At 46.2% G+C, this 16,082-nt stretch overlaps 1 protein-coding gene across 3 annotated transcripts in view; it reads left to right on the top strand.

Moving 5' to 3' along the window:
• Positions 1–1,282: 1,282 nt before the first annotated feature.
• The window catches only part of LOC119174689 (acylamino-acid-releasing enzyme), a 33,134-nt gene continuing 18,334 nt past the window's right edge, over positions 1,283–16,082 (top strand). The window contains exons 1-3 of one of the 3 annotated variants that reach the window (XM_037425717.2): positions 1,283–1,517; positions 5,326–5,516; positions 15,279–15,511. In XM_037425717.2, coding sequence (XP_037281614.2) covers positions 1,418–1,517; positions 5,326–5,516; positions 15,279–15,511 — 524 coding nt within the window. In that variant the 5' untranslated portion in view covers positions 1,283–1,417. Of the gene's footprint in view, positions 1,518–1,626; positions 1,716–5,325; positions 5,517–12,746; positions 12,882–15,278; positions 15,512–16,082 lie in introns of those variants that run through there. The other 2 variants (XM_075895240.1, XM_037425718.2) reach the window with 2 other exon arrangements.

The raw sequence follows: 16,082 nt of genomic DNA, 5'->3' as shown, positions 1-16,082 counted from the left end.
CTATGATAATACTCGGGGTAGTTCTCTACTGTTTGAGGCCAGGACGGGAGTACTGCGAACCAAGACATATCGGGCCAAATACGAAGGGGTAGACAGTATGCAGTGCGTGTGGAGAGGAAGAAGAAACTGCCGAACACTTGATAATGTTCTGTAAAGGGCTTCACGCTATAGTTCAGGATGATGGCACAGTTTTTCAAAGCACTGGGGTTTAGGGACAGGGAGGGCGAAATAGACTAAGCGGGTAAAATTAACTAGAAGAAGGTTGTATGATTGGTGGCTAAAGTCAAGGCTCGAGTGAAAATTAAACCCTTCACTGCAAAGTACCAGTCCTCAACTGTACTATTTAAGGAAAAAAAAAAGAAATCTAGTGCTTAGTTCACTAAATATCATGGCTAGGTGGCGTTAGCCGCCGCCCAATTTAAAGGGTGCAGCCACATCTATTCATCTTAGTGCGAGAGCCACGATTTTTTTATCCACCTATTAGTACAGTGTTCTAGAACACTGCACTATTAGTAAATATTAGCGTTCATCATTGAGAAATTTAGAGAAATGACTTCGTTCCCGTGGGGTTCAAACATACGCTGTATCAAATGTCCCTCGAATCACAAAAAGCGCAGGGCACAGAACGCATCTGGGGTTGGTTGGTTGCGAAACTTTATTGAGGTCCTGCAAGGCGCGCGTAGCAGCGCGCAGCGGGCGACTCCCACGTCGGGACCGTTAGGCCAAGCCCATCGGCCGCTCCGCGGGCCTGCTGGACGGCCCAAAGTTGGTCGGCCAGGAGGGAGCTGCGTAGGGCCGCCTCCCACCTGACCGATGTAGTGTTGGGGTTAGTGTACATTGCCTTGCACTCCCAGAGCATGTGCGCCAGCGTGGATACATCCCCACATGCGGGGCAAGCGTCATTGGGAAACACGTCAGGATAAATAGCGTGAAGGGATCTCAGGTTAGGGTACGTGTCGGTCTGCAGTAGTATGAGCATCTGGGGTGCATTAAAATATACACAGCATATTTGTAAAAGGCGCAAACGAAGCAACGAAACCGAAACTAGCGTCAGTGTTCAGCGCGCAACCTGGCGTCAGCAGCCCGTAACACATTTAACGCGGAAAACAAAAATGAATTAAAATTTTGAGTAAACATGCGTTGACAACGCAACGGTTGCAATCGTTTCTAACACGAACAGCTCACGCACATTCCTGTTGGTCAGCCAAACTACGCTAGCGGCTGTTTCGGCAAAAATAAGGGGTTCGAACGAGACGCGAAGTGTACGGTAAAGGTGTACGAAACTAGTGTGAACAAAAACGGAGAACTGCTACGAGCTTTCAACGACAGCGTCGACGGGCGAGAAAAAGTTCTGAAAAGCGTGCATGCTCGACCTTACCTTATTTTATTGACACTACGCCGGCCCCTTGCGCTAACCATGAACGACAAGGCTGACTCCGACAAGTGGGTAATGAAATCAGGCCCAAAGTACAAGCAACGCTACCGCAAGGAGTGGGAAGAATGCCCGGCATTTCGGGGTAAGCTATTCGTCTCTACAGTGAACAAGTACCATTTCGTTTGCGCGTTTCCATCGATGCACGTTCGCTTTTAAAGGAGCCCCACACTCGTCGCGCCTTTGCACGGGAATCCGCTACATTTAGCTACGTGCAACATCGCGAAAAAAAGTGCGGTTTGCAGGCGTCGTCCATTTCCCCGTCATGTATAGCGGATTCACGGTAATACTTTTCGCCTGTGTGGCACCAGGGGCTTGTGCAGTTCGCTGCATTTTGCGGAGCATTCGACATGCGCGTGTCGTTAATCAATCAAGTCTATTTTAAATGAGTAATACAGACGGGCGGCACTGTACGGCGTTCGTAGACGCTCGTACGGCATTTGTAGACTGGTTAAGCCTTCCTGCTGCGACGCCGATTGCCGCTGCAACGGCGTCGCATATATGTCTTAACGAATCAACTACGACATGTCTTAACGATATGTCTTAACGAATCAACTACGACAACGGCCGCGTATGATCGTGAACGGTACACCGCAGACTTGAGCGTTTGCTGTGTTGCACGGCACGGTACAGTGTAACAAAAAAGTTGGCGCCCTATGATTTAACCTGGTGTTGGCCGTTCCCCAAAAACACGCATGGCATGCATGCTCACCGGTGACTCATGATGTGCATCGCCGTTTTTGCAGCCGATTTGCGGTCTCCACGTGCATGCATCGTCAAAACTGCGACGGCACACGCTAGTTTCGTTACTTGCAAGGGGCGTTTCAACTGTACACGAACGACGCTCACAGACCATTGAGCCGCGGTGTAGCGTTGCTTCTCAGGGTGACAGAAGAAATCATTAGATGGGCTAATGGTGCACAATCTTATTCCACTGCGTACATAATTAATGTAATCAAAACGAGATAGTGCATATACATGGTCCAAATAAATATCGCAACATTTAATACAGACAATAGAAAACAATAAGACAAACACTGCTGTGTATTTCGAGCGAGTTGGTATGGTTATGTGGTGGAAATAAACACTGCAACCGTCAACACAGACAATAGACAAGTAGTTCATTCGCGTCGGTCTTTTCATGTTTTGTCGGCGTTGAAAGCTGCGCTGATGCCGTGTGAATGGTAGGCAAACGAGGAAAAATTGAGAAGCATTGTTGGGACGCAACCTGTACTCTTCAAACAAATGGTTAACAAGTCTTGTACACTGTACAGAGATCTCTTGTTACTTGCATCCTGATTTATTCCCCAGTCAAGCCTGAGAAGTGCTTTTGTTGCATCTAGTTTGCTCACCTGTCTCTCCTGCTTATGGTTTTTTTTCAATTTGGGAGCAAGGGTGCTGAAATGTTTCTGCAGTAGAGCAGACAAATTAATTTACTAGAGTTCAGACGAGTACCATAGAGTATACTGACAAAAATGCAAAGGAACATTAATTCGCACAGTGTATTTGCAGCTTTGGGGCTTAAAGCTCTAAGCAGTAAAGTTCTATCCATGTACAAAAGTGTGGTCGCATTACGTGGTTAGCCACAAACATTCTGATGACACACATCTGCCTTTTTTTTTTTACTGGCTGATCAAAAAAAGCCCTAGTCATCACTTCATGAACTTTGTGAGCTAGGGAGTCATTATTTTGGCAAACTACATTTGTACAGTACCAGGTAAAAGAAGCTGCAAACTATGCACAATACAGACAATGCCGTATCAGAAATACAGTTTTGACGCAGAGCTATGTTAGTAGTGAAAAATTAAATAACTAACTTAAAAAAAAGCAATGTGTGATGCCATCAACAGATAAAGCATACAAAAGTGAAAGGTACACAAAAAAAATTACTGGTAATAAGTAGGACTCTGTTCAGATTTAAAAATTCAATCAACACTCGCCGGTAAATTTTTCGACAATTCGTATTTATTCGATAAGCTCTGATTTTGAGAGGCCACTTTAACTTTCAAAGGGCATTTTCAAAGCTGACCATCATCATGTGAAAAGAGTGCCACCTCTATCAGCAGCAGCAACCTGCCAAAGTAAATTTGCGTCCATTACAAAAAGCTGTAAGGTTGTAATGCGAACAAATGTAGGTGTTTTGTGTTCAAGCAACAGTGCTTGTACGTCTGTTCGTGGGTTCAAGCATTCCTGACATCTGAAGCACACTTAGTCTGTTCACATGTATTCGTGTTCACATGTCATTTTATCTAAGATTTCGGAGTATTAAGAATAACTAAGTTTTTTTTTTTTTTTCATAAAGAAGATGATGAAGGCTGGAAGAAAAATGCTGGGACACATCTCCCCGAGAGTACACTCTGGAGAGTTTAGTGCAGTGCACTTCAGCAGCCTTATTAGCACGGTAATTGAGCAGGATGTCAGAAAAGAAAATATAAAAGGATGAAAAAACAGGATTATGAGCAACAATTCAACACTTTTTTTAAAGTAAAATTAATAGGAAGACAATGCAGTGACTTATATAGTAAATTTAAACACTGAATTTTGGTCAATCAAAGATTTATGAGGACTAAAATTTAATAAACAACAAATTTTCTAAAAAAATACTCCGATAAACACTCTCTGAATTTCAAGAAAAATAAACTCTAATAACACGCCCTATAATAACGACCCTAAAGAGGTCAGTAAAAAGTGAAGAAGACATCGGTGTCTCCAAAAAGGTACTGAAGTGAAAGGCTGAAAAGGAACCTTTCTTGGGGTCAGTTTCTTTTTCTAAGGAAATAATGTATGTATGCATTTCTCTTGTGTTTTCACACCTACCCCCGACCAAAAAAAAAGTATATTTACACAGCCAAAAAACAAAAACAGTATAAAAAGTGAGAATATACAGTGGGCCAAACTTTAGCTATTGTGCGCAGCGGCCACTTTTTTGCCTGTCATCGCCATATTATGGAACAAAGTTACAAGAAATTGCTTCATGAACTTGTGCTTTATGGGCTTAAACTTGTCTTTAATTCAACTGAAACTTAATGAATTTTTATGGCAAAAATACAAAGAAAAAACTGCCACTCATGCACAATAGCTAAAGATTTGGCCGACTGTACATCAAATGTCACTCCGGGCTTCCTCACAACAAAAAATACAAGCTGATACTTTTTTTTACTGATTACAACTGTTGAAACATCTTGCTGCAGTGTCGTTATTTTCCCAGCCACTGCTTGGTACACTTGGAATAGATTACGCAGTAAAACACTTTTAGAATGACACATGCTAAGGGTTGCAGAATTCCGTGCAGTAATCATTTCAATACAGTCTTCGTACTTCTCCAATGAAGTTTAGGAATTACAGTTACATGTGCTGTATGCACAAAACTCACCCATAGGCGTCCACACAATCACCTGTCCTGCTGATGGTTTCTTTGCAAAGTGCTGAAATGTTTTATAGTGAAGGAGGCCAAGTGACTTCCAAAAATTTAAGAAAGGATGCATACTGCTATAAGGTTCCCTGTAAAACAAAAAAAAGCACTTGAAATTAGCAGGCCATTATCACAGGTGAGTTCCTGATTTTCATTGAAAAGAAAAAAAAGGGGTGGGGGGGGGGAGGTGGTCAAATATGTGTAAAAGGGGTGTCGCATCAGCCTCATGAGGGAGCTTGGCAGTAAGAACTTTTTAATACAGATTTTATATATATAAATGGCCACCATGGCAAGATGTGTCCACTCTTGTAATTTCCTCGATTCCCGCCACTGCTCCTTTCCACTTCCTACGAATCGCCGTAGAAATAAAACCTGAGCTACGCTGTTCACGTAAAGCTGTCTCATAGCTTCAAGGAAAAGATGATATTGCAGAACTGCACCCTTGAAGTGCCTGTCTTTCTTCCACTACCGAACAAAACAGGCTGGCTGGCGCCTGTGGCAGAGAATGCCTGCATAGCTTTCTGCAAGAACTGCAAGATCACCTTCACGGCCAAGCTGAGCGACATCCGGTCTCACTCGACTTCACGCAAGCACCAGAAGGCCATGCAGGGGCAGCTGCCCCGCAAGCGCATGTCAACAGTCCTCCGGCTGCAAGGCATTGAATCACTTGACGTAAGTTATTCTTATTTTGCTGCTTATAGTTACACTTAATGGCAGCTTGGTCCTTTTTCACATTCTCTTTACTGTTGTACTGCTAGGGCAGCAGGCGATGTGTCCTCAATCTACATGTATCGGCGGCTTTGCAAAGCTTTGCCACACAGCCAACAATTCGAAATGTGCGAATTTCGCTGGTTGCACAGCATAAACACCAAGCGGTTGTCGGTATTGCTTTTTGAACTTTTTAGCATTCATGCAGAAAACTTGGCATTGGTGAGCGTAGAAAAATGCGGGTGCATAGGAATGCCTCAAAGGTGTGCCGGTCTCATAAATATTTTTACACGCCATTTTCCAATAACTGATCCTGTCTCGATTGTAGGCTTGTCGCCGATTGGCTGTTTCTGGCATGGCACTGATATTTTATCGAGGTTGCTTGTCATTTCCCATTGCCATGTTTCATAGTTGCCATTCATTGCTTCATGGATGACTATTGTTATTGCCTGTAGCAGATGTAGTCCTGCAAACCAGCTATGTAGAGACTAACAAGCTGGAGGAATATTTAAAAAAAAAAAGTGAGAGATCATTTGCCTGGATGCAGCATTCCTCTCACCCCCCTTCCTCATAAAGCTGGGGGTTTTAAATAATACACAAAGCCTTCCATAAATTCACTTAGAAATTCTAAGGTATGTTTAGACAGAAATTGTTCAAATAAATTCACCTGTTTACTTTGTAAATGTCATCCAAAGGCTACATTCACAAATATAACGAGGCTTGAACACTAAAACAGAAGTTGTGCTAGCTAGCTCAAGTGTGCCTGTTGAGTTAGTGCAACATATTTCCTTTTTTTTTTTCCAAGGACAAAAAAGAAAATTTGTTATTGTTGCAAATTGAACTTTTCAACAGCAGGGCTCTAGAGCAATAACTGAAGATATTTCTTAGATTTTGGATGCAATTCAATTAGTAGTAGGCCAATTTGTGCTTAATTATAAAGGAACTTTGGCTTTTGAAGATGAATTTAGTAAGATTAGAACATTGCAGTGCTATAGTGTACTGTTAGTACAGTCATTCTAATGCACAGCCATATTTTTCTCATTAGATGGGCTTCTTGGTAATGATAGGTCTCAACCTCGTTTTTTTTTGGGGGGGGGGGGAGGGGGGTAGAGGTGAGCTTATAAGAACACTGATACCCAAAGCTGAGTATATGAGGTGTACTCACCTTGAAAAAAAAAATTATGGGGTGAGGGGTGTCAGGACATGCAGACCTCCCTCCTCCACTGAATGTGCCCATCATTGAGTAGCATTTATAAATGCCATTTACCTGCCAATTTGCGGTTTCTCCCCCCTTTTATTTTTTTATTGGATGTCAAAAATGAAGTTTTTTTTTTGTCCTTCAAAATCTCATCTACGATTTCATAGAATAACAAGTGAATTGAATCCGTGCTAATAACGGCTTCGACACCTTCATTAACCGCTAGGACCGCAGATCTTATCCAAGTCTGCACCTTGGCGATCAATTGTCTCTTTTGATCACAGTGGCGCTAGGCCTAAAGAGCCATCGCACGTACGTGCTTACAGCCCCCTCCCCCCCCCCCCGCTCAGCCACAGTCCGCCCACTCATGCAGGCCTGGGTAGACGCGCACATCGCGTTACATTTTGTGCTGGCCCGTCTGAATGTCGCTTTTTTTTTTGTATCTCCCAGTTAGTGCGTTCTGGCGCTGCCGTCACGCGATAGAACTTCTCTCGTATTCAAGTGACGCTAGGGGCGCTGGCGCGGCAGTCGCCACACCTGTAGTCTCGCGTCGCGCGCGTACTATCAGCGTCAAATGAAACCCGAACAGCGGCAAGCCTTTGCGATAGTATAGTGCGTGCCGTCCAGTTATCACCATTGACAGGCACGCGCATCTTGTTCAGCAGCTTTGCGCAGATATGCGTGCCCGTTCGTAGTGATAAGTAGACGGTGATAAGTAGACTATCGCGAAGCCTTGCCGCTGTTCGAGTTTCATTTGACGGTGATAGTACATCATCGTCGGACTACAACCAAAGTTCTCGGCAGCACATGCGACTTTGATATTTGTAGGAAGACGTGTGGCGTTTGGTTTCCTACATATTTTATTTATCTCTGCTCTGGCATGGACGTCCACAGACGCTGTCGTTCTTGCTGGCGTCTTCTTCTCTCGTGCTGTCTCGAACACGCGGAGCAGCTGCGGCACAACTTCGTCTTCTCCGAGACGCTGACGGCTTGCCATAAGGCGCCCCTCTAGCGAGGTAGCCCGTGCTCGAAGGAGCGAACCCTATGAGCAGGTTGTAGGTTCTGCTATTGCGAAGCGCGTTCGACTGCTTTTCGCGGATGGCTTGTAGTGTTCGAGGACGGCGTCAGTGTCGAGGAAAGCCGGCTTTATGCGGTCGATGGAGACACTGTCTTCGCGTCCATTAAGTAGCAGAACGAAATGCTTCGGGCAACGCTTGACGACCTTAAAGAGTCCGTCGTAGGGAGGTCGCCGTGGGGGTCTGACTGCGTCATGTCGCGCGAAGACGTGGGTGCAGTCACGGAGCGCACGACTGACGAAACTTTGGCGTGAGTGTTGACGTGCAGCAATAGGTGACACATCTTTCATGGCATTTTTGAGGCGACTGACATAATCAGCTACGTCCAACGGTGATACCGGTGACGTGTCGAAAAACTGTCCAGGAAGCCTTACGGTAGTGCCAAATATGAGCTCAGCTGAAGAGCGGGACGAGTGGTAGTCGCTCCGTCCAAAGTCACAATGATTGGGAGGCCATTAGCGAAGCTTTGAGTTGGCGGTGAAATTGCTCAACCATGCATGCCATTCGACATCGGGTGGTAGGCCATCGTCTTGATGTGGTTGACACTAAGCATTCAGGACAAGGTGCGGAAGAGCGCGGAGTCAAATTGACGACCTCGATCCGTTGTGATGGTCTTGGGAACTCCGTAGCGGCTTATCCCCACGGTGATGAGTCCGCGGGCGATTGACTCTGCCGTGATGTCGGTGAGGGGTAGTGCCTCAGGCCACCGCGTGAACCGTGGCCTACGCAAGTTAGCATATGCCGGCTGTTTTGCGATGGGGGCAAAGGGCCTACGAGGTCCAGGTGCACGTGACTGAACCGCGAGTCAGGAAGCGTGAACGTACCCAGTGGGCTGACCGTGTTGCGCTGTACTTCGGTTAGCTGCCACTTGAGGCAAGCACGTGTCCAGCGGTGGACGTCGATGTTCATTCGAGGCCATAGATATCGCCCTGTGATGCGGCACTGAGTCGCACATATACCGAGGTGCGACAAGGTGTGCAAGGCGTCGAAGGCTCTGCGGCGAAATGGTGCTGGAACTAAGGGCGAGGACACTCGGTAGAGATGTCGCAATCGAGGGGAATCTCGCAGCCTGGAAGTTGGACATTTTCAAACGCGAGGAAGTTCTCTTGGAGTCGCAACACCTGAAGCTCGCTGTCGTCCTGTTGTGTAGTAGCCATGGCTGCAAAATCGACTGGTGGGCCCTCATCCATAGTTGCGTTGACTTCTGTTCGGGAAAGCGCGTCAGCAACGGGGTTGTCTTTGCCACTAATGTGCCGGATATCACTCGTGAACTCCGATATGTAGGCAAGCTGGCGGATCTCACGTGGGGTGTGGGCAGAGTTGGTAGCGGTCGAGACACGTAAGCGGCTTGTGATCGGTGAGTATATGGAACTGCCGACCTTCTAGGAACTGTCGAAAGTGCTTGACAGCCAAATAAGCCGCGAGCAGTTGGCGACCGAATGTGCCATAACGACGCCCGGTCTGTGAGAGCTTTTGTGAGAAGAAAGCGACCAACTGCTGCAAGACCGCTCCTATGGCGACGTCCGAGGCGTCCACTGTGAGTGACGTGATGGCGTCACTCTTTGGATGCGCGAGGAGCGTTGCGTTAGCCAGAGCTTCCTTTATGGAACTGAAAGCTGTTTCTGCATCGCCCGTCCAGAAGATGGAAGCGTTGGGCCTCGTTTGACCGGATAGAAGTTTATAAAGTGGTTGCAAGATGGCAGCGCAATGAGGAACAAACCGCCTGTAATAGTTGGTAATCCCGAGGAATTCACGTAGTTTCTTCGTAGTTGTTGGTCGTGGAAACTGCAATATAGCTTCAACATGCGAGGCCGGTGGAGAGATCCTTTGCAAATCCACGTGATGGCTGAAAAAGTCCAGTGAGGAAACGCTGAACTCGCTCTTTGGTCTGTTGACGACTAGTCCATATTTGCGCAGTCGTGTAAAAACCTGACGCAGGGGTAGTTCGTGATCTTCTGCAGTGGTGCTGAAGACAAGGATGTCGTCGATAAATGCGAAGCAGAAGGTCAAACCACGAAGTACCTGGTCCACGAGCCGCTGAAAGGTTTGTGCGGCGTTTCGTAGAGCGAAGGGCATACGCATGTATTCAAACATGCCAAAAGGTGTTATTGTAGCAGTCTTCGGTACGTCGAAAGGCTTGACAAGTATTCGGTGGTATGCCTCTACTAAGTCAATTTTGCCGAATATGTTGGAACCATGCAGCAATGCCGTGAAGTCCTGGATGTGAGGTATCGGATAGCGGTCCGGTACCGTCACATTGTTGAGGGCGCGGTAGTCACCGCGTGGTCTCCAGTCACCTGAGGGCTTGGGAACCATGCGTAGCTGTGACGACCAGGCACCGGAAGATGGGCGGACGTATCCGAGTTCAAGCATGTGCTCGAATTCTTGGCGTGCAATCTTGTAGTGGTCAGGAGCGAGACGACGAGCACGTGCAAAACACCGGCGCTCCTACTGTCACTATATGATGAGTGACATTTTGGCGTATCGGGTCTTCAAAAAATGGAGCACAAAAAAGGTCGAAAAATTCTTGCAGAAGCGACCATGGTGGGGAGACTTTGGCATGAGCTTGCACGAAACGCAAGGGTGGCAAATTTGATGTCACGCACGGTACTACATGTGAGGAGGGTCTCGGAATCTACGAGACGGCTATGTCGTAAATCTACCACAAGCTTAAAATGCCGAAGAAATCCGCACCGATTGTGGGTACACGCACGTCGGCGATTAAGAAGATCCACCGAAACGTGCGTCTTAGGCCGATGTCAAGCGTAACAGACCTCTGTCCGTAGGTCCATATGGTCGAACCATTGACCGCGGTGACAGGTCTGGCGTCGTCGGTGGTCCTCCAACGTAGGAGGAACAACACACACTTCTGCGCCTGTGTCGATGAGGTAGCGGACTTTGGTGACGCGATCCCTGTCGTGGAATAGGCGGCTGTATGTCAGGCCTGAAACACTGGCCGCTGTCAGCGCGTGGCCCGTGCGTTTCCCGCAAACTGGCATGACTGTTTGCACTGACGAGCTCAAGTTCCGTATCGGTGGTGGTACCAGCAGACGCTTAGAGGCAGACTTGGCGATCTTTCGCGGCTTTGGCGCCGTTGTCGTGACGCGTTGCGGCGGTGGTCTACCTTGAGCGCGCTCAGTTCAATGGCCAACTGATCCACCTTGCGGTTGAGCTCCTCGTTAGCTTGAAGAAGGTGGTGCAAGCGGTCATCGCGGACCGGCACAGAGAGGGTAGATTCACGTGGTCTCTCGATCACAGATATGGACGGAGCACCGATATCAATAATCTTGTCGGCCATCCGCGCTAGTGAGTCGATGGTTTCTGTAAATGATACACTAAAAATCATTCGCACCTGCTGTGGCAGTCGCTGTAAGAAGAGTTCGCGTAGGATGGAGGCTTCCCCGATCAGGTGTCGCATATGCGACGCAGAAGCTCCGTAGGCGCTCGGTCACCGAGCTCTTCCGAAGTTATTAGCTGCTGCAGCCTACGCTGTTCCGACTCAGTTGTCCGGTGTATGAGCTCGTCTTTAAGGGTGTCGTAGGGGTTGTTAGGAGGTGGAGAACGCAGAATGTCTCTTACGATGGCGATGACAGCAGGTGGTAAAGCGCCGATGACATAGTCGTACCTCGCTGTTTGCGACGTTACCCGATGTCGCCGGAAGAGTGGCTCGATGCTCAGAAACCAGAGTTCAGAGTCCGCCTGCCTAAACTCCGGGAGCTTGAGAGTAGCGACGACAGGGTCAGGTACCGTGGCATTCGGCGTGGCGTCGCTGTTGGGCAGGGTCAGCCGAAATGAACGGGGCTGAAGAAGCAGAGTTGGCCGTGACGCTTGGTGCGTTGGCGAAAGGACGAGTAGGTGCGCGTTCCCGCTCGAAGTCCGGGTCACCACTTGTACAAAGACGAGCGGCGTTTGGTTTCCTACATATTTTATTTATCTCTGCTCTGGCATGGACGTCCACAGACGTTGTCGTTCTTGCTGGCGTGATCGTGCTGCCTCGAACACGCGGAGCAGCTGCGGAACAACTTATGACGGCTTGCCATGTATTCTTCAATGAAAACGGGTTAGTGAGGTGCAGCGCTGCCAAATATCGCGCTGTCATATACCGGGTTCCTGGTAGACTACGTCCACTACTATAGCCACGAGGAGGTCGTGACCGCGGCTATGGCGGCGCCTTCGCTGGCGCTATCTGGCGGTAGAAGCCTATATTTTAAAGCAGCTTTGATCTAGTGCAGCTCATTGACGATCGACCCATATGTTTGTCAATGTTGCGCGTGAATGTCCCTGCCCGGCTGTCACTCTTGACTGCACCCGTTTAGAGTGTAATCTAGCCTAGCGAACGAGTCGCTTGCAGTCAATAATGGACGCGTCTCTTTGAAATATCGCTAAAAGCTGATCTCGAGGGGTCCGGAAATCATTGTCGGAATCAGTTGCCTCGCTCGGAATGTCCAGTCGTACTGCTAGAGAGTACACTGTAGTACTGCAGCGTGTAACGGACAACTGCTTGAGCCGGATGTTTGGGTCGCCATGCGCAGCTGCACGCATTCTGTTCGCCGGACGTCACGTTGTGGTTGGCTCGATAAACTCCAATTACGAGAACGCGAAACGAACTACGAAAAGAAACACTAGAAATACTGTTTCAAGTGCAACGCGTGCGTCGATAGTATGCCTCGCCCTGCGGCTGTAACCACGGGGGAAGGAATAAGCTGCAATGAATCAGCCGTTCTCTCTCTCTCTCTTTGTCTGTTGCGTGTCGCCATCGTGTTCTTTTTGTTTCGTTCCCGAATGCACGCGGTGCGGCTCTGGTTTCGCGCGGCCGCGTCCGATGAAACTACACGGCGGCATTAGCGCGCGAACTGTCTTCTAGGCTGATATCATTCACAACGGCGTGTACCTTTCTTAGCGCCGCCTGCCAACATCAGCTGTTGGTCGTTATCTCCCGCGTTCTCCGTTATCGCGGGGATCCGAATAACAGGCCTCCTATAAAGAAAGCTTCACTTTTCGAGACGAGCCCGCTGCAGTGCCCGAGGAAGTTGCACCGCGTACTTCAGTATGGACGTGGGTGAAAACATTTTGTTATTTAGATGGTCGTAAAGGGACAAGTCCTGGTGCATGAACTTGCGTTTACTTTAATCTGGCTGGCGACGAGCTGCTTTGATAGCGTTGTGACTAAACCGATGCCAATCTCGAAAGTGTGCCGCTGTGGGTATTTTGCAGAGCTGTCAGCCCTAGAAAGAGAGAGAACTAAATTGCAAACAAATGCAATTCTTAATTTTTTTCGTGAACATATCTAGATTGCAGATCTCAGTGTAGCTACAAAAGCAGTATCATGAGAGCCATTTCAGTTTAAAAAAGTGCAGATAGACCTACATAGTTGAGAATGAGGTAACATCATGATTAACGAGGCAGCACAATCAACAGAAAAGCAAGAGTTATCATTGTACTTTTGGGTGAAGTGTATTACCTGGAAATCGTGGATCGTCGGTGTGTTGGCACTCTTACAAGTCAATTTTGATGTTGAATTTTGCATTTAGATGTTTCTTTGGATAGCATTTGTCAGGTTATGCTTAACATGGCCAAATAATTTGAGTTATTAGAGCCATCAGTCCATATCAGAAGTAGCATAATGACAGTGCTAAAAACACTTCCATATGAGGAAACACTGCTGAGCACTTGCAAAGTTATATCATCTTTCTGTAAATTGAAATGTGCCCTGGACATGGTGCTTTCAGAAATGCATGTCACTAACTTACAAAGCAAAATATGCACCAGAAGCTGCTTCCTTTTCAAGCTGGGTCTATGTTAAGTAAAGGATTTGTATTAAACTTAAACCTCCATGAAACAAATCCAGATATAACAAAATATTGTTTATAACAAAGTAAGTAAAGAAAGGTCTTGCAATGAATATACCTTTATTACAAATGGAAACATACCTTTATAAAGAAGTTTAGATATAACAAACTTATTTTTATGTAAAATGCAACTTTGTTTTAAGGAGGTATGAAGGTATTCACTTCTGTTTCTTATTGTTTGTTGATCATGGCAACCTGATTTTTGCGACAATAACAAAGCACTCAAAGGTATTAGAACTGAAATCAATATATTATCCTGGGCCCTACTTTTCATGCACATGACAAGGTGCTTGTAATGACAGTATACTGCTTCGGGCTAGCTCGTACCCTTCGTGCTATCACTTGCTAGCTGCTCATGAAAGGGGTAATAGGCAACTACTCATTTGTAGCAAGAGGCCACAAAAAAATCCATGGCAGTTTCTCAAAAAAGGAAAGCACCTGGTTGAAGAAACATTTGGAGATTGAACCCGGAAACATCACGCAGGAATGCGCAGAACTCTATAGCAATAATTTGCGCCCATGTGCTTTGAGTATTTTACTACTTTGTAGGGGTGAGCGAATAACCGAAAATTTCTAAGAACACATCAAATAGAATTGTATTTGATTTGGTGTACAATCGACTAGTGCAAATTTGAATAATCGAATATTTTTTCTAATAGTCTTCAAATAATTAGCACTAATGGGAAAACACCACAAGAACAGCATGTTGTAAAAGTTAGGGATCATTTTTCTTTTTTTTAAATTGGTGAATCGCCAAGGCGCATGCAATTCAAACTTGTACGGTAATGCCAAAGGATAGGCGGAGTCTGTCTTTCACTCGTCATTGTCTGTGTGTGTTAGCACAGTTAATGAGCCTAACTAGCCCGACTTAGTGCCTTGCTTTAAGACGAAGTGTTACTGAAGCGAATGCGTCCTCTATTCATTATCACTTTCATGAAATTCGTGGTCATTCACCAAACAATAACTTTTCGATTTGAGTGTTATTTAAAAGCTGGTGACTGAGTATCCCCTCGAATACTGGAGTAATTGCTGTAATCACTTCACCCTGCAGCTAAGAAGCACATTGAAGGCTGTAGTTGTACGGGCATACTTCAATTTACGTTATTGTGGTATTTTTTGTTGGTTAAACGTAACGGTAGCATTGCGTTCTCAAAACTTGTGAATACTTGTTTGAAAAAAAAAATGTAACATTCCAGACTTGTCTTCAATGTGGTTGCCATATTGAATAAGCTATTCAATATGGCAATGAGAAATGAGAAAGCTATTCGAATAGGATGCGATTCATATTTGATTTGGTTATAAATTTTCACTATTTGCACACCTCTTACTAATTTGCCCTCGCACTGGTTCGTCTCAGGGTCTATCCCTGGACTAAGACAAATTTTTTTCAACTAGAAGTGTTCCATTCTTAGAAGTCCACTTAGAGAAGTCCTTGTGGCTCTGTACTACAAACGGGTGGTTCTCCATTATTTCTTTCATGATACTTCTGCCACCTTGCGGGATTCCGTGCAACTCAATTACAATATCGCTGGCTGCTTTATGCATAGTTACTCGGCGCCTTGAAGTTTAACGAATTGACTGCAGCGCCTGTTTATCTGCACAGGTGAGCAACATTGTGAGCCTGTACCGGGAGATTGCACGCGTGCCAGAGGCACGTGATGCATTTGTGCATCTGGGCCAGGACGGTCAGTCTTTGACTGTGCACACTCTGTGGGAAGTGCGCGATGTGGAACAAGGGGAACAGGCCCTCTTCTGTCGCCACCACCTGGGTCTGTTGGATGATCAGAACAAGCTCAGCTTCCAGGCCATCGGCCATCCCCAGGAATGTTCGTCGGAGTGAGTTTTCACTTCTTTCAAAGGAGGGATGATGCACTGAATGTATCGGCATGTACATCGTGACTCAAGATTAGGCTCAATGAGCCAATGCTGAGAGAGCCACATATAAACACACTCATCGATTCACCGACTAAATGATTTCCCATTGAGGTCTAAATATGAAAGCTCATTCACATACTGAGTAAAACGAGTAAAAATAAAATGATTTTTCTAACAGAACAGAAAATTAATTATTAACAATATCAAAACCATCACGCTTGCGGTGAGAAGGCTTGGCCAGCGAAAAAATGTGCATAAAAAAAAATAGGGATGGCGATGTCATGTTGAAACTCTCGCACAAATCGCTGTGACATCCGAGATTTTGACGATGTCCACTATGGCCTATGTCGGTTGTAATCGGCAAATATGAAGTACATTGTCCTTTGAGCCAGCCAACGACTTGACATACCAATTTCAGCATATTTTGTTAAACCATTGCAGAGGGGGAGGTCAACTAGAAATTTATGGGGTCATGTGCAGAAATTTCGGTGTAAATATAAAGATGAATCTTCCACCTTGATTTTTCTCTTCT

This window comes from Rhipicephalus microplus, chromosome 5 (assembly GCF_043290135.1).
Source record: "Rhipicephalus microplus isolate Deutch F79 chromosome 5, USDA_Rmic, whole genome shotgun sequence".
Lineage (NCBI taxonomy): Eukaryota > Metazoa > Arthropoda > Arachnida > Ixodida > Ixodidae > Rhipicephalus > Rhipicephalus microplus.
Note: the sequence above shows the minus strand (reverse complement) of the source record. Positions and strands in the feature narration are given on the sequence as shown.